Below are 23923 nucleotides of genomic sequence, written 5' to 3' on the forward strand. Positions count from 1 at the left end.
GGTGATCTTCATAATTTATTGATGAGTTGAAAGCATTTAATTCCTTTAACAAACTAGAAAATGTTATATGTAGTGTTTTTTGTTTGTTTGCTTTTTTTGACATAAAAATAAAATGGGGTATTATCATGGATGAGCTGAAAATGCAGAGATTGAGGATACAGGAATAAAATCAGGGAAAATAAACAGGAAAGTTTAAGTAAATTGACAAAAGACCATCTTTACACGTGAAACGTCACCACTACTGCATTGTATGTTTAATATCCGTTCCAGATTATAAGAAGTCTATAATGATACAGCATCTTACCATTGTGTTGGACGGTGGCTTTGAAACGCAGCCTAACATGGTATTTTGAAATTGAAAATTGGCAATGAAGCAATTATTCAAAATATAACATTACAGCCCTGTCAACGGAGGTAGATAGTACAGAAGCTTCGATGCTGGAACCTTGAGCAAAAAAACAAAGTGCTGCTGGAACTCAGTGGGTCAGACAGCATCTGTGGAGGGAATGAGCTGATGGCGTTTGGGGTTGGGACCCTTCTTCATACTGTTTGATGCAGTCTGTAGGTGCCCAACCTTAAACGTCATGTGTCCATTCCTTCCACAGATGCTGCCTGACCTGCTGAGTTCCTCCAGCACTTTGTCTTTTTTTTAACTGAATACAGGAGTTGGGTTATCATATTACAGCTGTACAAGACATTGCAAAATCGTAAGGTGAATAGTCACAGCCTTTTCCCCAAGGTAGGGGACTCTAAATTAGAGCACATGGGTATGGAACAAGCTGTCAGAGGAAGTGGTAGAGGCAGGTACAATTATGCCAATCAAGGGACATATGGATAGAAAAAGTTTGATGGGATATGGGCCAGGTGCAATCAAGTGGAACTAGTAGCTTGGTTAGACAACTTGTTTGTTTTGGACAAGTTAGACCGAAGGTCCTGTATTCATGCTGAATAGTTCTACAACCCAACTCCTTTCAAATGTCTATATAAACCCGACATGTTTTAAAAATCAAACTCCATCTTATTGATGTATCTTTTTTTCCCCCCAAAAAAAATCTGAGTTTACCAATTTGAAGAATCATCCTTTATTCCCACTGCGCATGCATCATATATGAAGGTGATTGTATATAATGGTGATTGTAATATTCTACAACACATTGCTCCTGAAATGTTTTCAGGATTGTTTCGCCTCACTTTGCACCAAGCAGAGTAGCAAAACTGCTGCTCCTGCTCAATTAAAAATATAGTTGCAATTAACTCTGCAAGCAGATTCTCCAACGAATATCATTCCAATTAAAGATTTTTCGACTTGGATTTCAAGGAAATTATTTTGAAAATCGAATCAACTACAAATCATCAAAAAGTGCCACAGGGTCTTCCATCCTTAAACTGGCATAACACTCTTGTGTGATGTGTCATGTTAAATTCTGTTTGCATTGTAGCACTTTTAGGAGCCTTTGGTTTTTCTGATAAGTGACTCCATCATGTCCCATTGTTCATTTGTAACCTAGAATAAAAATTCAGAGGTAAGTATACACAATATTTATATTTTAAAAGTCATAACAGAAATCACTGAGAAATGAAGCAATTTCCTATTATTCCTAGAGCCGGTGACGAGTAACACATTTTGTTGTCTGATATGCACATATATCATTTTGTGGGGAAAGATATGCTGGAGGGCATCAGTAGTGATTGATTACTTGGGTGAGAAATACATTATTCCCCACAAACATCTCTAGCGTTAATGCGGAAACATGGATTATGGTCGATTTGTAGTCGTAGGTGCAAAGGGACTTGGAAGAGTTACCGTAGAGTAGGATTCCCAAATGGTTAATTTAAAGGTTGAGTCGATGGAAAGGAAGGCAATGCAATGCCAGCATTCATTTCGTAGGGATTAGAATATAAAAGCAAAGGTGTAATGCTGAGGCTTTATAAGGCACCAGTGAAAGCACATTTGGAATATTGTGCGCCGTTTTGGGCTCACATTATCTGAGGAAGGATTGCTGGTGGCGAAAGGGGTCAGAGGATGAACTCGGTGATGATTGGGTTGACATATTAGGAGCGTTTGATGTCTCCGGGCCTGCGCTCGCTGGAGTTTAGAAGGATGAGGGGAGATCTCATTGACACCTACCAGATAATGAAAGGCCCACTGTGGATGTGGAAAGGATGTTTTCAGTAATGTGAGAGTCTGGGACCAGAGAGCACGGCCTCAGAATTAAAGGATATGCCTTCAGAATGGAGACGAGGAGGAATTTATTCAGCCAGAGGATAGTGAATCTGTGAAATTAATTGCCATGGATGGTTGGGGAGGCCAAGACATTAGGTATTTTTAAAGCAGAGATCAATAGGTTCTCGATTTGTAAGAGCGTCAAAGGTTATGGGGAGGAGGCAGGTGAATGAGGTTGAGAGGAAAAATATAGATCAGCCATGATCGAATGATAAAGTAGACTCATTGGGCCGAATGATCTAATTCGATGATCTTAATGCTTTGCCTCCTATGCGGAAATTGAGGCAAAGAAAAAAAAGTCCAGAAGAGAAAGGTTCAGTTTCTAAAGAAATTACCTTTTTCAGAGTGTTAAATTCACCAGCTATTGAAACATATTCACCACCGTCAAATCTTATTACCTGTGTAAAAAAAAAAAGAACCATAATGCTAAAATTCAATTATTTGTAGCTTAAAATGAAACAATATAAATGTATTTCACTGCAGAATTCAAACCGCTTGATTGCTTCCTGCCAGGAAACATTTCTGTCATATTTGACACTTAAGATCTATAAACGAGCAGTGCTCCCCCGTTCCTGCCCTCACCAAGCTGTTACCTTTCATATCTTTGTATTTAAGAAGGAACTGCAGATGCTGGAAAATCGAAGGTACACAAAAAATGCTGGAGAAACTCAGCAGGTGCAGCAGCGTCTATGGAGCACGTTTGAAACATAGAAATTAGGTGCAGGAGTAGGCCATTCGGCCCTTCGAGCCTGCACCGCCATTCAATATGATCATGGCTGATCATCCAACTCAGTATCCCGTACCTGCCTTCTCTCCATACCCCCTGATCCCCTTGGCCACAAGGGCCACATCTAACTCCCTCTTAAATATAGCCAATGAACTGGCCTCAACTACCCTCTGTGGCAGAGAGTTCCAGAGATGAAGAAGGGTTTCGGCCCAAAACGTTGCCTATTTCCTTCGCTCCGTAGATGCTGCTGCACCCGCTGAGTTTCTCCAGCATTTTTGTGTGCCTTTCATATCTTTATCTCTTTCATAAGTGATAGGAGCAGAATTAGGTTATTCGGCCCATCAAGTCTACTCTGCCATTCAATCGTGGCTGATCTATCTTTCCCTCTCAACCCCATTCTCCTGCCTTATCCCTATACCCCCTGACACCCGTACTCGTCAAGAATCTATCTATCTCTGCCTTAATGCTGACGACCTAAATTCTGGAATTTCCTATCATGAACTTCAACATCTCCATTTTTCAATTCAAGATGCTCTCTTAAACATAACTCTTATCCAATGAAACATGTAGCTGAGTGTCAATTTCATTTGTTTCTTTACTTGTGAATTTCCACAGATTTTTAATTACATCTTGATCATTGTAATAAAGACAAGTCGTTGAGGTAGATGTTCGAAACTAATTCATCATATTTCTAACCTTCCTCGCAGGCCATTTGCAAAACTGAGATGCAAGTGTCTACGCCCGCAGTCAATATTCTCTTGAGAAAACAGTGCTTAAAAGATGTTCTATGGTCTTGGAAAATTATTAATTAAAAACAAAAATTGAATAGAGAATTTCATTTTTGAGGAAGAGTAAACAGTAAAACTCCAATTATCCACTCTTCTTAAATGACGTACAAGTTTGTAGGTTCATTGGTTTCGGTAAAAAGTATAGGATAGAACTGGTGCACGGGGTGACTGCTGGTCGGTGCAGACTCGGTGGGTCGAAGGACTTGTTTCCGCACTGTATCTCTAAAGTCTAAACTAAATAATTGAGATACCATGACCTCACATCTGTTTTATTGTGAGAAAATAATGTTTTAAATAAAGAACGTGAGCACTCCAAGTGTGAACTTACTGCTCCCGTAACCCAGTTGGCATAATCACTGCACAGGTAAGCAGCAAGGTTGGCGATTTCATTCACGGTACCAAAGCGGCCCATCGGAATTCTCTTCAGCATTTCTTTTTCAAACGTACCACTGGGGTCAAGTCGACTGAAGGCACCCTACAAAGGATTAAAAACACAAGTAAAATCTTTCCAAATGATCATATGAACAATTTGAAAACCGTGATTACCTTTTGTGCGTGATACAATTTTTGTACATGCTAATATAGAAAATACATATTAGACCTGACATTTAATATACTTTTAGATTTTATGAGAACATAAGAATAAAACAGACCGTTTGGCACCTTGTTTCGTTGGCTGGCCTGTGGGTTCCAGAGAATGCTAGCTAGCTGCAACATGCATCAGTGTTCCAGACTTCTGGCCCAAAACACAACAGCTTGGAGGTGGACAACACGCCAGAGGTCAAATGGAGGTGCACTTGACCTCTCACAATAGCAGTGATTCCATACATTACTGATCTGACGCCTGACTTTTATTTTTCTCCTCGGGCAGAAAAAAATAGAACCGAGAACCAGAGGGCATAGGTTTAAGGTGAGAGGGGAAAGATTTCATAGGAACCTGAGGGGTAACCTTTTCACACAAAGGGTGGTGGGTGCTTGGAACAAGCTGCCGGAGGAGCTAGTTGAGGGGGGATGTTAGACAGGTACATAGATATATGGGGCCAACGCACGCTGGTGGGATCAGTGTAGAGGGGAAATATTGGTGGGTGTGGACAAGTTGGGCCGAAGGGCCTGTTTCCACGCTGTATGACTATGACTTTGGCCATCTTGTCCCTCAGTTTTACACTAGCTACAGTTGATGCATCTAGCATTGCCCCATTCATTTAAATTGGGTCGCCATCCTTCACCAAAAAGACGACCTGTAGTTTGCATGCAATGGATAACAACTATTTCTTGACCTAAAGGCACTGGAAATGAATATCGCGATAGTTAAATAGTTACGCGACCCCCGAGTATAAAAAGCTATTTAAGTAACAGGCAACAGTTTGTGAAGCTGGGTAGCTACAGTTCTACATGTTTGGACATTGCTTGTGGTGTCCCCCAGGGGTCAGTGTTGGGTCCAAAACTATTCATCATGTATATAAACGACATTTGTAATGTGTCCAATGCCTTGAGGCTGGTCTTGTTTGCGGACGACACAAATATTTTTTGTTCTGGGGAGAATTTAAAACAACTACTGGACAAAATAACAAAAGAAATGGGCAAACTGAAAACATGGTTTGACAGGAACAAAATATCATTAAACTTGAGCAAAACCAAAATAATTTTGCAATTACACAAGCAAATATAAATATAAAGATAAATGGGGTTGAAATTGAACGAGTTCATGAAAATAAATTTCTTGGGGTTATAATGGATGATAGAATCAGCTGGAAATCACACATTAAACATGTACAATCCAAACTGTCAAAAAGCATTTCTGTATTACACAAAGTTAAGCAGGTTCTGGATCACAAATCACTCCGCATTCTCTACTGTTCACTAATCTTACCCTATTTAAATTACTGTGCAGAAGTCTGGGGCAATAACTATAAAAGTTCGCTACATTCATTAACTATTCTGCAAAAAAGAGCAATACGTATTATTCACAATGTCAGGTATCTGGGTCACACTAATCCATTATTCTTACAGTCAAAATGATTAAAATTAGAAGATTTGGTTGCATTTAAAACAGCACAGATAATGTTTAGGGCCAAAAATAAAAACTTACCTGGAAATATACAAAAATTATTCAATGAGCGAGTGGGGGGTTATAATTTAAGAAGAATATTTAATTTTAAGGTACAAAGAGTCCGCACGACCAGAAAAACTTTTTGTATTTCGGTCTGTGGAGTAGGATTGTGGAACAGTTTGAATGTGGAGTTAAAGCAATGTCCAAATATGAACCAGTTCAAAATGACATACAAAAATTTTTTTTTCACAAGGTACAGGGATGAAGGGGATGGTTGACAAACAGGGGTTAATGTTTATTATTATTTTATTTATTATTTATTTATGTTTTTGGTTACTTCATACATATTACTTGTATGTGTATATCAGTTGTATGTATATATATGTCTGTATGCATCTCTAAAAATTGTCTGGGGTATTATTAGTATTAATTAATTAATTATTAAATATGGAAGAAGGGTTTAGGGCGAAGGGGTGAGATTAAATAAGTTATTCGTCTTCTCACTCCTTTTCGAGCTTGTAAAGAAAAAGTGTTGGACATTTAAATTTTGCTTTATGCTTTTCATTGCTTTGCAAATATTGCCTGGAATGCCCAATTGTTTGACTATTTCGATTTTGTTGTTGTTATTTATTCCTATTTATGTCTTTACTTGTTCGGAACAAATAAACAAATAAATAAATAAATAAATATCTTGAGTTATATATTGGCTATGCCTATTTCCTGCATTTACTGGACACAAAGAGAGAAATGAAAACAACTACTTCTAGTTCATGTAATCATCTTTAGGATCTCTTTCTTTACCCATGTATTAATTTTTAAGGATAGCTATAAAGTGTACATCATTATGGAGTCACAAGGAACTGCAGATGCTGGAATGTTAAGCAAAATACAAAAGACTGGTGTAACTCAGTGGGTCAGGCAGCACTATCTATTCGTTCCACAGATGCTGCTTGACCCGACGAATCACTCCTGCACTTTGGGTTTTGCTTACATCATTATATTCCTAATAAAATTCTTAAGCAAACAATGAAGAAAGCTGTTTGCCTTGATTCCCAATTACTATATTTAAGAATGCCCTTGTGTCATTACTAATTCAGACAATACTATTGAACTAATTTTAAACCGTAAACAATTGAGAATTAACACAATGAATTGTGATAATAGTGAAATAAACTTTAAAGATGTCCTGCAATTTGGAAACACACGATAAACCAAAAACAAGATAAGAATACATTTTGAAAAGTCACACAGTTATGTCACAGATAAAGAAATAAAAGAGTAACGGTGGAGTTTCAAGATACGCAGATGCTGGAACAGAAAATGCTGGAGGAACTCAGCAGATTAGATAGCATCTGGGGAGGGAATGAACAAGTGATGTTTCAGGTCAAGTTTCTTAAATGGCAAAGTTTAAAAGAGATGTGAGGTGCAGGTTGTTTATTTACACAGACGGCTGAGGTGAAAGCCTGGAATGCATTTCAGGCGGTGGTGGTTGAAACAGTTACATTAGTGACATTTAAAAGACTTTTGAATAGTTATATGTATATGCAGGGAATGAAGGGATATGGATTATGTACAGGTGGATATGTGATGGTCTTGGCATCATGGTCGGCGCAGACATTGTGGGCCGAAGAGCCTTTTCTTATGCTAAACTGTACTATGTTTAGACTCCAGAAAGAGCAACAGTTTTAAGTCAGGGTCGTAATAGCTTGAAGGGATGCTGTCTAATGTGGATAGGGTAAGCAGCTGGGCCTCCTTCTGCAATGTACAAGAAAAACGAGACAATATTGAAATATATAAAATCCCGAGGGATTTTGAGAGGGTGGATGTGGAGAAGATAATTGTGTAAAAATGTAGAAACGAGAGATAAGGGTTTGTCACTTAAGACAGATGAGGCAACATATTTTCTCTTAAGGAGTGGTGGAAAGAATCTTTGAATATTTTTAAGGTAGACAGATACTTCATAAGCAAGGAGGTGAAAGATTACTGGATGTGGAGCTAAGATTGTAATCCGATTAGCCACGATCTTACTAAATGGCAGAGCAGGTTTGAAAATGAATGGATGAGAATTTGTGGAATTCATTGCCACAGGCGCAGGAATTATGGGGAAAAAACAAAGGAATGGGGTTGAGAGGGAAAGATAGATCAGCCATGAATAGACTTGATGGGCCAAATGGCCTAATTCTGCTCCTATACCTTATGAACTTATGAGAGGCCAATTGGCCTACTCCTGCTCCTAACTCAGATGTTCATAATACCTTTGTTTTAATGGGTCCTGGCTGAATCACATTGAATCTCATACCGTATCGACCCCATTCAGCAGCTAGTGATCTATAAGCCAAAACAAAAAGTAGCTTGGAGCATTTGTGCATAGAGTGAACCTGCAAGCTAACAGTTCCATCTTGTGTTAAAACAAAACAAGATCAAAAATAAAGAGGAAATTTACAAATATCTTCTCATACATTATCACTCTAAAACACTAAATATCTGCTGCAATCAAATGACATTATGTCTGGGAGGAGAGCTGAAGGTGAACTTTAGACTTTACAGATACAGTGTGTAAACTAGCCCTTCGATCCACCAGGTTTGTGCCATTCAAAGATCACCCTGCAGACTAGAACTATGATACTCACCATTCACTAGGGACAGTTTACAATTTTTTTTAACCAAAAGTCAATTAACCTCCAAACCTGTACTTCTTTGGAGAGTGGGAGGAAGCAGGAGAAAATCCATAAGGACACAGGGAGAATATACAAACTCCGTACAAACAGCACCCATAGTCAGGATCGAACTGGGTGGCTGGTGCCGTTAGATAACAATACAGCTGCGCCACTGGCCGCCCTATGGAGATGTGTCTAGATATATATTCCCTTCATCTACTTTCCAAACCAAAGAAAAAGCTGGTAATTCCCAAATATAGCAGTTTTTCAAATCTACTGAAGTTCAAAGCAAATGTGGACCAACAATTTTTCCTACACATCAGGGAGGAGTAAAATACTACTAGAAAGGCCAAACATCAAACAACTAAATATGCTTTTGATTGTGAACAAGATTCATCTTCTGTTTCATGTGTCAGATGCTGTCCACGTGTCTAAGCTGCCAAAAGCTATGAATACTGAAATACTAACAGAAGATTAGCGGAAAGAAGTTGCACTTTCCTCTGGCACAAATAATTACATGCATTTTACAATGTTTTTTAAGCATTTTGATCAATACCAAAACAGCTGGAACATTTAGAAACATAGAAAAATGGGTGCAGGAGTAGGCCATTCGGTCCTTCGGTCACCGTCATTCAATATGATCATGGCTGATCATCTAAAATCAGTATCCCTTTCCTGCTTTTTTCTCTTACCCCATGATTCCTTTAGCCCTAAGAGTTAAATCTAACTCTCTCTTAAAAACATCCAGTGAATTGGCCTCCACTGCCTTCTGTGGCAGAGAATTCCACAGATACACAACTCTCTGGGTGAAATTATTTTTCCCCATCCAAGTCCTAAATGGCCTACCCCTTCAGCTAAAAATGTAACCCCTGGTTCTGGACTTTCCCAACATCGGGGACATTTTTCCTGCATCTAGCCTGTCCGATCCTTTAAGAATGTTATATGTTTCAATAAGATTCCCTCTCATCCTTCTAAATTCAGGTTAATACAAGCCCAGTCGACCCATTCTTTCATCATATGTCAGTCCAGTCATCCTGGGAATTAACCTGGTGAACCGACGCTGCACTCCTTCAATAGCAATAATGTCCTTCCTCAAATTAGGAGACCAAAATTGCACCCAATATTCCAGGTGCGGTCTCACCAGGGCCCTGTACAACTGCAGTAGGACGTCCTTCCTCCTAAACTCAAATCATCTCGCAATGAAGGCCACCGTGCCATTGGCTTTCTTCACTGCCTGTTCCACCTGCATGTTTACTTTCAGTGACTGATGTACAAGCACACCCAGGTCTCGTTGCACCTCCCCTTTTCCTAATCTGACAACATTCAGATAATAATCTGCCTTCCTGTTCTTCCCACCAAAGTGGATAACCTCACATTTATTCACATTATACTGCATCTGCTATGCATCTTCCCACTCACCCAACCTATCCAAGTCACCCTGCAGCCTCGTAGCATCTTCCTCGCAGCTCACACTGCCACCTAACTTTTTGTCATCCGCAAACTTGGAGATATTACATTTAATTGCCTCGTCTAAATCGTTAATATGTATTGTAAATAACTGGGGTGCCAGCACCGACCTTGCGGCACCCCACTAGTCACTGCTTAAGTTCATATACAATCCACAACACCAGCACCGATCAAGATGTTGATAAATAACAGCTTCCAACAGGTCTTTTAAGGCCCACTAAAGGCCACTCTCGTTTTATATTAATATATGAAATCTTCCCCGAGTTCAATCCTGACTACGGGTGGTGTCTGTACGGAGTTTATATGTTCTCCCGGTGACCTGCGTGGGTTTTCCCCTGGTGCTCCGGTTTCCTCCCACACTCCAGAGGCGTCCAGGTCTGTAGGTTATTTTTGGCTTTGGTAATTGTAAATTGTCCGTAGTGCGTAGGATAATGCTAGTGTATGGGGATCGGTGGTCAGCGCAGGCTCGGTGGGCCTGTTTCCACTCTGTATCCCTAAACTAAACTAAAACTAAACAAATAATACTAATTCATGCATTTCAATGTCATGTCTGTCAGTAAAATTCTAGTATTGCGTGTGGGGCAAATAGAACAGCAACCATGGTTTTCCACTTGTACTGCACATATACACATGTTAAAGATAATTACTCTTTAACTATGGTGCGCAGCAAAAGATTCACTGTTATTTCTATCAACCAACTTAGGCCTAGAAATACTTACTTGCACATGGCTTCTACTCCTGCTTTTGCTGATGCACTGGGCATCACAAAACCTGACCCAGTCTCTGCATAGATGGTAGTAATAGCCAGGAAGGCAGCACCTAAAAGACAGTGTTTGGGAACGTGAAGTCATTATAAACATTAGACATTTTAGGATACATGCAAAAACTAAAAGCCCTGTCCCACTGTACGAGTTCATTCAAGAGTTCTCCAGAGTTTGCCCTGATTCGAACTCGGAGATTTATGGTAAGGGCCGCTCGTAGGTAACAGGGGCTCTCGTGGACATTTTTCAACATGTTGAAAAATCTTCACGAGTCTTCCCGAACTTACCACGTTTCCCGAGTAGCTGCCGTTAGCGTTAAGGGCTGCTAAGAGACGTCCCCGAGCTCCGACGTATCCGCTACGTACATTCTACGTGCTCACCATGAGTTTGATTTTTTTTAAACTCGGGAGAGCTCTTGAGTGAACTCGTACTGTGGGACAGGGTTTTAAGTGGTGAGAGAAATCCAAAAACATCGGCTTAAACTACCACAATACACAAAATGCTCTACTTATGATATGACCTATAGATTCCACAATATTTTGCATTTATATTGTTGAGTTGGAACTTATTGCTGACAAGTTACCTGTTCTTGCTGATGATCAACACGCAGTTTTCAACGTGCACTCCCAAGATGGCCATAACCTCAATAGGGAGACCCTGTGTAGCAGCAAGACTCGTATGAAGCTCTGCATCACACTGACAACCCAGAAGGCAGCTCATTAAAAACAGTCTGAACAATTTGGACAAAGTTCTCTGCCTTTGCTGACTGTTAAACCTGTCAAAAATTATCAATGTGTCTGAATAACTCTTTGTTGAAACAAACACAAGCTTCTAAAAACAAAGAGAGTCACAAAAAGCTGGAGTAACTCAGCGAATCAGGCAGCATCTCTGGAATGAAGGAATGGGATGCTGCCTGTCTCACTGAGTTACTCCAGCTTTTTGTGTCTCTCTTCGGTTTAAACCAGCATCTGCAGTACCTTCCTACACATTTCTAAAAACAGTCAAATAATTAAAATTATTTTTTAAATTATTATTTATTATATTTATTTTATAAATGAGCACATAAATTCTCATTTTGGAGCAGTTTTTAAAGTATTAGCAAAGTATTCCTTTTCCTAACAGACTTTGAGATCGTGGTGATAAACACAGGTAAGAGTCTGAAGAAGGATCACTGATTTCAGGCGACATAGAGCAGAGCTCAGGCCACTGGAGATAGGGGGCGAGGAGGTGGAGAGGATGCCTAGTTTTAAATTTCTGGGGATCAACATCAGTGAGGATCTTAAATGGTCTGTGAACTCTGTTGTAGTTGTAAAAAAGGCGCAACAGAGACTTTACTTCCTCAGAACACTGAGGAAGGCCCATCTGTCTGCTAAACTGCTGGAGTCTTTCTACCGCTGTTCGGTAGAAAGCATGCTGACTTACTGCATAACTGCCTGGTTTGGGAACTGTTCAGCAGCTGACAGAGCAGCTCTCCAGAGGGTGATAAAAACTGCCCAGGGTATCATTGGACTCCCCCTGCCCCCTCTGGAGGACATTTACCACTCCAGATGGCGCAGCAGGACCTGTAATATCGTGAAAGACATTACACATCCTTGTCACCACCTTTTCACACTGCTGCCCTCAGGGAAAAAGGTACAGGTCGCTAAAGTCACTCACTGCCAGACTCAAGAACAGCTTTTACCCATCAGCAATCTTGGAACTGAAGTCTGTCTCAGGAGCGGGTTATGGGGAAGGAGGGGGGGTGGGAGACAGTGTTAATTTATGTAAATGTGAATCCATGGGTGGGTTTGGGGAGGGAGGGAGTGTAAAAAGTATGAGTATGTGAATGTTTGAAGTTCTTTTAAATGGAGAGACACAGTAATCTCGTTGTATGTGACACATGCAATGACAATAAAGCATTCTGATTCTGATTTATGGCCTCTGGTCCTAGATTCTCACACTAGTGGAAACATCCTCTCCACATCCAAGGTACACAAAAATGCTGGAGAATCTCAGCGGGTGCAGCAGCATCTATGGAGCGCAGAAAATCCAGCCTATTTCCTTCGCTCCATAGATGCTGCTGCACCCGCTGAGTTTCTCCAGCATTTTTGTGTACCTTCGATTTTCCAGCATCTGCAGTTCCTTCTTAAACTCTCCACATCCATTCTATCCATTTATTGCTCCACAATAAAATGCTGCACCAGACTTTGGGTACTTTAAATGAATATGAAACATGGAGTACTTTGAATGAAACTGAAAAGGCAACAAGATTCCACGTTTCTAGTCTGAAGAAGCATCTTAGAGTCACCCATTCCTTCTCTCCAGAGATGCTGCCTGTCCCGCTGAGTTACTCCAGCATTTTGTGTCTACCTTCGATTTAAACCAACATCTGCAGTTCTTTCCTACAAGATTCCAAGTTTACAGTCCAGTAAGATAACTTGAAATGTTAACTAATATGACCTGTTTTATTATGGGTGACTAAAATCCATTACTGTGTAGGAAGAAACTGCAGATGTTGATTTAGACTGAAAAAACTCAGCAGGTCAGGAGGCATCCCTGGAGAAAAGGTATAGGTGATGTTTTGGGTCGGAAGAAGGGTTCCGACCCGAAACGTCACCCATACCTTTTCTCCAGAGATGCTGCCTGACCCGCTGAGATCTCCAGCATTTTGTGTCTAAAATCCATTACCTTCCGCTTTAAGCAAGAGCACTATATGGGTCAAAATTATTATCAAATCGATATAATCTACTCCTCAAAAACAAGCAACACACAGTACGTTCCACGTGCTTTCTAAAAAGTGAAATTTTCTTTTTACCTTTTTTTGCTTTGATCAATTCTTTTCCAATTTCCAGAGTTACATATGCAGTACCATTCAGAACTATTTCAGTAATGGTTTTAAAAGCATTCGCAGAAAGTCTTTCCGAAGGTGAGATGAAGTTTCCAGCAGCGTTATTTATTACAACCTGTCGTGTCAGAAAAGAAAATTGCATCCAAAGAACTTTAAAACCTCTCCTAAAATCTTTCCATAGTATGGAGCGTAATTTCAAAACATTTAGGCGATTTGGAGTTTTAAAATTGGGTGCTATGTCAAATGGATGTTCAAACATTTTGGGTTCAAAATCTCATACAGTTTCCAAAAGCACTGTCAGTGTGTGGAATATCTGTTCAACCAAATAAGGCCACTGATAGACTAAGAGCAAGGATCAGGATAGAGAATCCCTGTACTGGGAAGAGTGATTTTCTCACCTATACTTTTGCAGCTTTGTACATCAGGTTTGGTTTAGTTTAGAAATACAGTGCGCAACAGGCCCTTTGGCCCACTGAGTCCACGCCGTCCAGCAATCACCCCATACACTAATACAATGCTACACACTCGGGACAATTTACCATTTTTACTGAAGCCAAATTAATCTAAAGACCTGGATGTCTTTGGAGAAGCGAGCATCCGAAGAAAACCCACGCAATGATGGGGGAGAACGTGCAATCTCCACTCAGACAGCACATGTAATCCGGATTGAACCCATGACTCTGGCGCTGTAAGGCAGAAACTCTACCGCTGCGCCACCGTGCATGGTGACGGATGGGGAAAAATATACTTTGATACTTAAGTTTTTTTTAATATAAAGCAGAACAAGATTGAAAGCAATGGGGAAACAGTCATATCCCCTTGCTTGTGCTGGCTCCCTCTTTTCATGCAGCCTTTAACTATAAAATAGCAAAAGAATTCCAAATTAAACCTCTAGCCTCGAGCATTTTGGTGTAAAAAAAAAAGTTACACTTTCGTTCCTCCAAATTGGTTTCAGGCTGTATATTCAAGTGGAATAGGACTGTTGGTGTTTGAAATGAGCTTGGTTACCCATGTGGAAGTGGTTGTTCATGCACAGATCCCTGTACACCCTAGCAATGGTGCACTGTATTCCCAGTAAATACCATAAGGGCTATACGTACATCAGGCAGACCTGCCACTTCAGACATCTGCTCCACGGCAGACTTCACAGATGCTGGGTCCCTCACGTCACATTGAATGGAATGGACCTGAAAATATTAGAACATCAAATTCATGGAGTTTAAAAATTATCCCCAGGAAGACAACTACAAACTTTTGATAGTCACTGATTTCTATCTGCGGACTTGTATACTTGCAAGGTCTGCCCAAAGCTCGCCAAGAAAAAACAGGAATTCGTACTTGTACTCACTAAAGTCATAAGGTCATAAGGGATAGGAGCAAAATTAGGCCATTCAACCCATCAAGTCTACTCCACCATTCAATCATGGCTGATCTATCTCTCCCTCCTAACCCCATTATCCTACCTTCTCCCCATAAGGTCATAAGGGATAGGTGTAGAATTAGGCCATTCAGCCCATCGTTTACTCCGTCATTCAATCATGGGCCAGATGTGAAGTGGAGGCTCGGGGCCATGCAGTTATTTTGCACAAAAGAACACAAAGTGCTGGATTAAGTCAACAGGTCAGGCAGTATCTCTGAAGAACATGGATAGGTTACGTTTCGGGTCTAAACCCATCTTCAAACTGATTGCAGGTGGGGAGGGGAGAAAGAAAACTAGATGAGGGGAGAAGCAGGAGAAAGCGTGGCAGGTAATAGGTGGATGCAGGCAAGGGTGGGGGTTGATAGGCGTAAGGCTGCAACAAAGGCCAGAGATAAAAGCACAAAGTGTGAGACAGGGTTGAAGAGTTGCAAATTGCAAAGTTAGAGGGAGGAAATTAGCTGGACACGAGGGGAGAAAAAGGTGGGAATCTGGGTGGGCACAGAGGGGGGGAGGGGGTGAGAGTGAGTAAGGGGAAGGGATGCGCAGGGAGGTGGGGGTGGTTGCCAGGTTACCTAAAATGTTTGAATTCAATGTTTATACCATTGGGTTGCATGCTACCCAAGCGGAATATGAGGTGCTGCTCCTCCAGTTTGCATATGGCCTCACTCTATATCAATGGTGCAGGCTACCAGGACGGAATGAGAAGGAGAGTTAAAATAGTTAGCAACCAGTAGATCCAGTAGGTCTTGGCGGACCGAGCGCAAGATGGTAACACAAAAGGTGGCAACACAAGTACATCGGGTTGTAGGCATACGGTATGCTTGCCTTCATTGGTAGAGACATTGTGTATAAGAGCCAGGAAGTCATGATGCAGCTCTACAGGGCTTTGGTTAAGCTGCGTTTGGAATATACTGCATACAGTTCTGGTCGCCCCATTACAGGAAAGATGTAGAAGCTTTGGAGAGAGTGCAGAGGAGGTTGACCAGAATGGATTAGAGGGTTTCAGTTACAGGGAGAGGTTGGATAGAATTGGATTGTTTTCTCGGAAACATCAGAGCTTGAAAGGAGAGACATGATAGAAGTATATAAAATTAGGAGAGGCATAGATAGGGTAGACAGTCATTTCCATTTTCCACAGGGTGGAAATGTCCAACACTAGAGGGCATAGCTATAAGGTGAGAGGGAGAAAGTTTAAGGAAGATGGGCGAGGCTAGTTTTTTATTACATAGAGAATGATGGGTGCCTGGAACACATTGCCAGGGCCAATGGTGGAGGAAGTAGATATGATAGTTTCATGATAGGTGAAGATAGGCATGAGAATTCTGTCTGACTTATTTTTCACACACATATGCACACGAGACAGTAAGAGATGGCATTCTTGCAAGAGGTGTTTTGAGGTGTGGCCAAGGTATGATTGCTAACATCATGACTTCTGACAATAGATATGTTAATAATACCAAATATAGACACAAAGTGCTGGAGTAACTCAGCGGGTCACGCTGCATCTCTGGACAAAAAGGATGGGTGACGTTTCGGGTTGGGATCCTTTTTCAGACAGAAAATGAGAGTGAAGAGATGAAGGTGAAAAAAGACCAGGACAAAATCACAAACGACCTCTGGCAGGATGTTAACTAGTGGGCCCATTGTTAACCGGGGATGGTATGATCTCAAGGGGCAAACAATGTGGCGTAGATGTACCTCCTCTAACCCCATCCACTGCATCTGGTGACCATTTCACTGAACACTTACACTTGGTCTGCCTAGGCCTACGGGATCTCCCAGTTGCCAACCATTTCAATTCACCGCTCCATTTCCATGCTGACCCTCGATAGGTCCTGACGGGAGGAAGATGAGATGACTGGACTTAGTTGCCTTCCCGCACAGTGGGAAACGTTGATTCCGCTGGGGGGGGGGGGGGGCTTTTATGTTTTATGTTAAATTCTATAGTATTGTGTTTATCTTTATTTGTGTGCTGCATGGTAACTCAAATTTCACTGCACCAATTGGTGTATGTGACAATAAATGTCCTTTGACCTTTCCGTCCTGGGCCACCTCCATTGCCAGAGTGGGGCCACAAGCTAGTGGGGTGAAAGTGAGAATCTGGGGAATGCTGTGCTTGTTGCGCCAGGGGAGAGAGGGAGTGAGTGCAAAACTCCGGGTTACAAAAGAGATGTAGGTGAGAGATCCATCCATCGGGGAAACCACGTCCACTGAAGAATGACAACGTATGGAAAGCCTCATCTTGGAAGCAGATGTGGCGGAGACGGAGGATTTGAGAGTAGAATCTTTGTAAGAGGCAGGGTGGGAAGTGTAGTCAAGATAACTGTTACTCCATTATTTTGTATGTATCTATACCAGCATCTGCAGTTCCTTTTTATTACCTTGTTTCCAGTTTGACTTGAGATTTCTTCTGCTGTCTCCTTCAAAACATCCAGCTTTCTGGAAGACATTTTTCAAAGAACATTTTTGAATTTCAATTGCAATAGTAGCCACCTGTTTAATGCAACGATCATGCAATCGATAACATTAACATTATCACTGCTGCATCCTTCTCACATTCCTTGATCCACCATTATGGTTACCTTGTATTACAAATTATTAATTCATTGTACTATCGATTATTGTATATTTGTTTGTTATGTTACTGCTTTTATGGGCCTGTAAAGCTGCAGCGAGTAAGAATTGCATTGCTTTGTTCCCACCATATATGACAATTACAGATTCTTGACCCTTCATATTGTCACCGTCTTTCCTTCCCTGGATAACCAGAGTTCAAGCAGCACAATAATTATTATGTCTAATTTACAAGCGATTTTACCATCCAACACCAGGTCTGGGTTGACTGCGTTGTGTTATGTTGGATTGAAATAAAAGCATAGAGAATGGTGGGAAAGCAAAAACATTGCAGATGCTATAGATCTTAAATCAAAACTGTGATTGCTGAAAATGCTTAACATATCAGACAGCATATATGGAGAAAAAAATGAGTTAATCTTTCAGGTTGACACACTCCCATTTGCGATGAAATGTCAATGACCTGAAATGTTAAACTGTTTCTTTTCTCATAAATGCTGCATGATCTGCAGAGGGTTTCTGGCAATTTTGTTCCATATCTACACTTGCTTATGATATCCATCGTTATCCATTTCTCACCTTCCACTAGATGAAGACAGATATGACCAAAGCCACCATCTTTAGGTTGCTTCTAAGTTATCCAAGGACATTTAAGACAGAGATAGATTTCTGATTCGTACATGTGTCAGAAGTTATGGGGAGAAGGCAAGAGAATGGGCTTAGGAGGGAGAGATGGATCAGCCATGATTGAATGGCGGCATAGACCTGATGGGCTGAACGGCCTAATTCTACCCCTATAACTTATGACATCAATTAAGGATTCAACTGCTTTGGCCCCAGTATTTACTTCTCTCTGTCTCCCCCCCCCCTCTCCTCCATTGACTACCTATAAACTCCACAGACTTTTGACTGAGTTACTTGTCACCGCCTCTAACAATATATTTTACTGGAAAGCCATATTTATAACATTTTTGTGATGCGTGATAGGTTATTTTTCCACTTTAAATGATCACATGAATGCCCATTCCACTGCTGTCAAATATGTCAGATCTTCTGGTATGAGCTAGAAAGAAGATCTTGAGAGCCTCCTTTCTGAATACCAGTAAAATGTAATCTATTACAAGTCCAAATTTACTCAACACGTATCCAGCTGGCTTGGTACTTTCATTCGCTTGAGACAACTCAGAACAGTGCATCGCAGGAATGGGCCTTTTGGCCCACAATGTTCGTGCCGAACATGATGCCAAGTTAAACTGATCTCATCTGACTGCACATGAACTATATCCCTAACTCTTCCCTGCACTTTTATGTGCCGATCTAAAAGTCCCTTAAACACCACTATGGTTTTGTGACTAAAGTCGTATAGAGCAGCATCATGACTTCATGGTTCATGTCAGGACATTATAGAGTGGTACAATAAACTTCTCAAACTGTAAATGATTTTATTTACTTTTTGTGGATTACTGACAAAAGGACATCTGCAATTACAAATAGTGCGCTGATGACTGTTTTGTTGGAGTACACTTACTTACCTACTTGCAATAACGCACTCGGCACCCAGAGTAGAGAGAGCAGTTGTCATTCCTTTCCCAAGTCCAGTACCACCACCAGTGATAAAGGCTACTTTACCCTTAAATGTTCCAGGAGGCAACATCAATGTTTGATTTTGAGGAAGCATCACAACTTGATCGGGACCATTGCTCTGGTATAGTGTCTTTGTGCTTTGGCTGAATGCCTGGAGACCAAATTCAATGTTCACAGTAAATTGCTATCCTTAAAGAGCATTTTTATCTTGTTTATTATAATTTAGCACAGTATTTCATTTCAGCAATCAGTTATGTTCATTCTACGGAATTATCATTATTGTTAATAAGTCTAGATATTTCCATTTTACACAACAAAGGCACAGCATTTCCTTACATTGCTATGCAGACAATACACAACTCTATCTCCCCCTGAAGCCCAAAAACCCGATCAAAACTACTTAACCTGATCCACTGTCTCGAGGATATAAAGTGTTGGATGGCCCAGAACTTCCTCCAACTAAACGAGAGTTAGTCTGAGGTCATCCTTCTCGGCCCATTGGACTCAATCAAAATGATAGCAGGCAGCCTTGGAAGCCTTACCCCATTACTCAAACCTCACGTCAAAAACCTTGCCGTGATATTTGACTCAGCATTGAAATTTGACAAACAAGTCAATGCCGTGGTAAAAGCTAGCTTCTTCCAGCTTTGGACGATAGCTAAAATCAAACAATTCCTCCAGTTTGATGACCTCGAAAAGATCATCCACACATTTATCTCCTCCCGCCACGATTACTGCAACTCCCTTTACACTGGCATCAGAACTGCCTCCTCCATCGACTCTTTTAAGTCGAGACTAAAAACTCATCTTTACTCTCAAGCCTTTCTTGACGTCCTCTGAGGGAGGGCTATATGCATGTATTTATGTATGTACTTAATCTATGAACCAATGTTGAATAACGTTAGTACCCGAACTAATGTAAAGCACTTTGGTCAACGAGAGTTGTTTTTTAAATGTGCTATAGAAATAAAAGTGACAACTTGAATTTGTAATGTTTTGACGAGGATTTTTAAAATAAAAAGTTTACATTACATCTGCAAATTACTGGCAAGTGTAAAAATCCACTGCAACGGGGGGGGGGGAGAACAAAAGGAGGAGCCGGCATGCTTTGTGATTTTGTCAGCTCCATAGGCAGCCGCCATTTGTATAAATTGGGTATGCACGCAAAGAATTTCACTGTGCATAGACGCATGTGACAATAAAGTTTGGTTAGAAATAAAACTGCTATTGAAAGCTCATTTGGTATTTAACTACCAGCTCAACTTCATGGTGCAAAACACAATGAATGTATTGGCACAAAGAGGAAATCGAGGGCAGGCATAAATAGGGGATTAGTGCTGGAGTCTCAATTCATACAATTTATATAAATGACTTGGTTACAGTTGCGAAATTTGGTGATGACAAAAAGAAGTGAGGAAATTGGAAGGCTTCATTGAGACTAATTATAGGGTGATTTCACGAAAGGTCACTGGATCATAGATCCTCATACACGTGACCGCAAAATCCAACTGGGATCGAAAATATCGGGAATTATCGCGTCTGCTCACTGCACTTCATCAAAACATCAATAATGCCTTAGTTTTGATGAACTGCAGTGAGCAAACGCGATAAAATCCCTATATGTTCGATCTTTTTATCTGCACGGCCAACAACTTCCACTGTTATTTTCCCTTCAGCGCTCTCTTGTCTTTACCTTCGTTTTTCTTTATCTTCTGGACTCTAAAGTAAGATAGCTGTGCCTCACGGTCACCCCGACTGGCACAGTTATTTACAGCTCAAAAACGGGCTGTTTTCGCGGTTTTTAACAGGTTTGAAAGTACGCGTTTCTAGCATCAATAACATATACTGGAAGTGACGTTTGTACCCCAGTTGGATTTTGCGGTCACGTGGGTGAGGATCTATGATCCAGTGAGCTTTCGTGAAATCACCCTATACAATGAACTGGCAATTTTAATAAAACGTGAGAAACGTAGGCAAAAAAAGTAAAATAGCTTATTCCCTAAATATTGAGAGATTACAAAGCTTTGAGAAGTAGCAGTATTTTCGTGTACAATTTATAAAGGGCTAGTGGGCAAAGTGATTTAATTTGAAAACTTGGCAAAAAGTTATTTGTTGAAGATGGAATGGAATACAAAAGGAAGTTTATGGTTTAGTTGGATACTATTTTATGAGACTACGTCCGGAGCACTGGGCTCCTTATTTAGGGAAGGATGAAAGCAGTTCAGAGAAAGTTTACAACTAACATTTGGAATAGATAGGATTTCTTAGGAAAAAACTTTGAACTTTGGTATATGCTAGGGTTCAGAAGAGTAAGGGATCTTGACTGAAAGACCCCAGGGGTTTTGATAGGCTGGTTTGAAGGATATTTTCTTTTGTTGGAGAATCTATCAGAAGAGTCAAAGTTAAACAAATGAATGAGTCACTATTTAAGACATAAATGCAGTTATTGTTTTAAAAATCTATATTTTAGTGGATCTTTGTAAGTGTCTCCCTCAAAGTGAGTGGAAAGTCTAAAAATGTTTAAAGTCAAGGCAGATGTTGACGTGGATAAGCTTTTCCCACTGAGAGTAGGGAAGATTCAAACAAGAGGACATGACGAGAATTAAGGGATAGAAGTTTAGGGGTAACATGAGGGGAACTTCTTTACTCAGAAAATGGTAGCTGTGTGGAATGAGCTTCCAGTGAAGATGGTGGAGGCAGGTTCGATTTTATCATTTAAAAATAAATTGGATAGTTATATGGACGGGAAAGGAATGGAGGGTTATGGTCTGAGTGCAGGTAGATGGGACTAGGAGAGAATACGTGTTCGGCACGGACTAGAAGGGCCGAGATGGCCTCTTTCCAAGCTGTAATTGTTATATGGTTATATAGATACGCAAAGAGGAAGTGGAGGTATGAAGGTGTGCCCGTTCAAGAGCAACAATGTGGAACTGTGGTCACAATCCAAATAGCCACGGTCTTATTAAATGGTGGAGGTTTGAGTGATCGAGCTTGTATCTTTTCCAAGACAATGGCCCACATTCATACAACCACGTCTGACTCCATGAGCAGACTTAAAAACGCAGATAAAAATATTTGCAATGACGCACGGTAAAATACTTCACTATTTATTGGTTGAAATTTGAGTAAACATAATTATCCCTTGAACTCTAAACAAAGAACTAATTTTATTAAGTTTAGCTGGGTTTCACATCTGAAGGTCTCGCCCCAAAAGTTCACCTATCCATGTTCTCCAGAGATATTGCCTGACCTACTGACATACTCCAGCACTTTGTGTCCTTTCACAAAAGAGTATAGATACGGTGAATAAGGGTATAAATACAGTCTTTTCCCCCAAGATGGCAGTCTAAAATGCATAGGTTTAAGGTGAGCGGGGAAGGATTTCAAAGGAACTCGAAAAACATCCCTTTCAGAGGGTGATGGAACAAGCTACCAGTGGAAATGGTAGATGCAGGTACAATAACAAGATGTGAAAGACACTTGGGGAGATACATGGATAGGAAAAGTCTGGAGGGATATGGGGCAGATAGCAGCAAATGGTGGGCAATCTCTTCAACTTCGCCTATTTACAACCTGAAAAGTCACGATATAATTAAATTCTTAAGAGTCATAATAATTGTATGGAAACAGGTCCTTTGGCCCAACTTGGCTACTCCGGTCAATTTGTGCCATCTACACTAGTTCCAGCTACCTGCACTTGGCCCCATATCCCTCTAAACCTGTCCTATCCATCTGTCTCTTAAACGTTGCAGTAGTACCAGCCTCAACTACCTCCTTTGGCAGCTTGCTCGATACACCCACCACTCTTTGTGTGAAAAAGTTACCCCTCGGCTTCCTATTCAATCTTTCCCCCTTCACTTTGTACCAAAACTAAACTGAACGGATACCTATGTCCTCTGGTCCTCTGGTCCTCGATTCCCCTATTCTGAGCAAGAGACTCTGTGCGTCTACAAGATTTTGTCCACAACAGTTCTTCAGAACTTCAACTCTCAGTTCTACTCTTTATTTATATCGATATTTATCATAGAACAAAGTACAGCACAGGAACGGGCCCTTCGGCCGCATTTGCCCCATATCTTCCCTGTACATGTACCTCTCCAACTGTCTTTTAAATGTTGTTAGCAGCTAGTTTCGGGAAACAAAGTTGTCAGATGACGAGGTTACTTCTTCCAAACTCATGTAACAGACCTCACCCGCTCGTTTGGACTAAACTGAGACGGAGCAACGGTAAACCTGCGCCAACACCGTGAAAAACTGCGACTTGCAACCTGCGCCATTTTCTCCCCCGGCATCGACTTCATTGAACGGCCCAGTCAGCAACCGCGCATGCGCACCGACCGCTCAGCCCCTCTGAGCAACCTGTCCGATGGTTGTAACGCGCATGCGTGCCGATCGCCCCCCCGTTGCGAGTGGTTGGAATGCGCATGCGTAATGAACGCCCCGCCCCACTTAATAGCTCGTTCAATGGTTGGAATACGCATGCGTGCCGATCGCCCCGCCCCATTGATTGGAATACAGGGTACGCATGCGTGCCAACTGTCCCGCCCCACCATGTGAGCGCGCTTTGGAGAGAATGCGCATGCGGCTCAGTGAGAGCACCCGGGCGTGGTGGAAGGAATGCGCATGCGGCTCAGTGAGAGCACCCGGGCAAAGATCCTAGAGGAACAAGATAGACCACTCCTTCGAAATCCAATGGGCTGGCGTGTAGTACGTGACGGAACGTCACGGCCGCCATTTTTCAATGCGACACGCGACTTCCGGTATGCCACCCGCTGTGATCCAAAGCAAAGATTATAGAGCTCCGCTATAATCTTTGATCCAAAGCAAAGATCCTCGAGTATCTT

At 41.2% G+C, this 23923-nt stretch overlaps 1 protein-coding gene across 2 annotated transcripts; it reads right to left on the reverse strand.

Moving 5' to 3' along the window:
- Positions 1-2: 2 nt before the first annotated feature.
- Positions 3-23430, reverse strand: decr1 (2,4-dienoyl CoA reductase 1, mitochondrial). Of its 2 annotated transcripts, none has more exons than XM_055633626.1 (10): positions 23273-23430; positions 19028-19230; positions 17303-17360; positions 14602-14688; positions 13469-13616; positions 10633-10732; positions 8045-8117; positions 4068-4214; positions 2560-2622; positions 3-1504 (listed from the first exon to the last, which is right to left on the reverse strand). In XM_055633626.1, exons 1-10 carry the CDS (start codon positions 23378-23380, stop codon positions 1445-1447), a joined length of 1047 nt encoding a protein of 348 aa, XP_055489601.1. In that variant the 5' UTR covers positions 23381-23430; the 3' UTR covers positions 3-1444. The 2 variants fall into 2 exon arrangements, with proteins under 2 accessions (XP_055489601.1, XP_055489602.1); XM_055633627.1 differs by having other exon boundaries at positions 23173-23307.
- Between the last annotated feature and the right edge of the window lie 493 nt (positions 23431-23923).

This window comes from Leucoraja erinacea, chromosome 4 (assembly GCF_028641065.1).
Source record: "Leucoraja erinacea ecotype New England chromosome 4, Leri_hhj_1, whole genome shotgun sequence".
NCBI classification, from domain to species: Eukaryota; Metazoa; Chordata; class Chondrichthyes; order Rajiformes; family Rajidae; genus Leucoraja; species Leucoraja erinaceus.

Bases quoted from the DNA above. Each gene is read 5' to 3' on its own strand.
- decr1 (XM_055633626.1), bottom strand. From the start codon at position 23,380: ATGAAGTCGATGCCGGGGGAGAAAATGGCGCAGGTTGCAAGTCGCAGT. The intron at 8,118-10,632 runs GTAAGTATTTCT...TTTGGCTTATAG, and splicing joins GGAGTAGAAGCCATGTGCAA to ATCACTAGCTGCTGAATGGG. The intron at 2,623-4,067 runs GTAAGTTCACAC...TTTTTTACACAG, and splicing joins CCAACTGGGTTACGGGAGCA to GTAATAAGATTTGACGGTGG.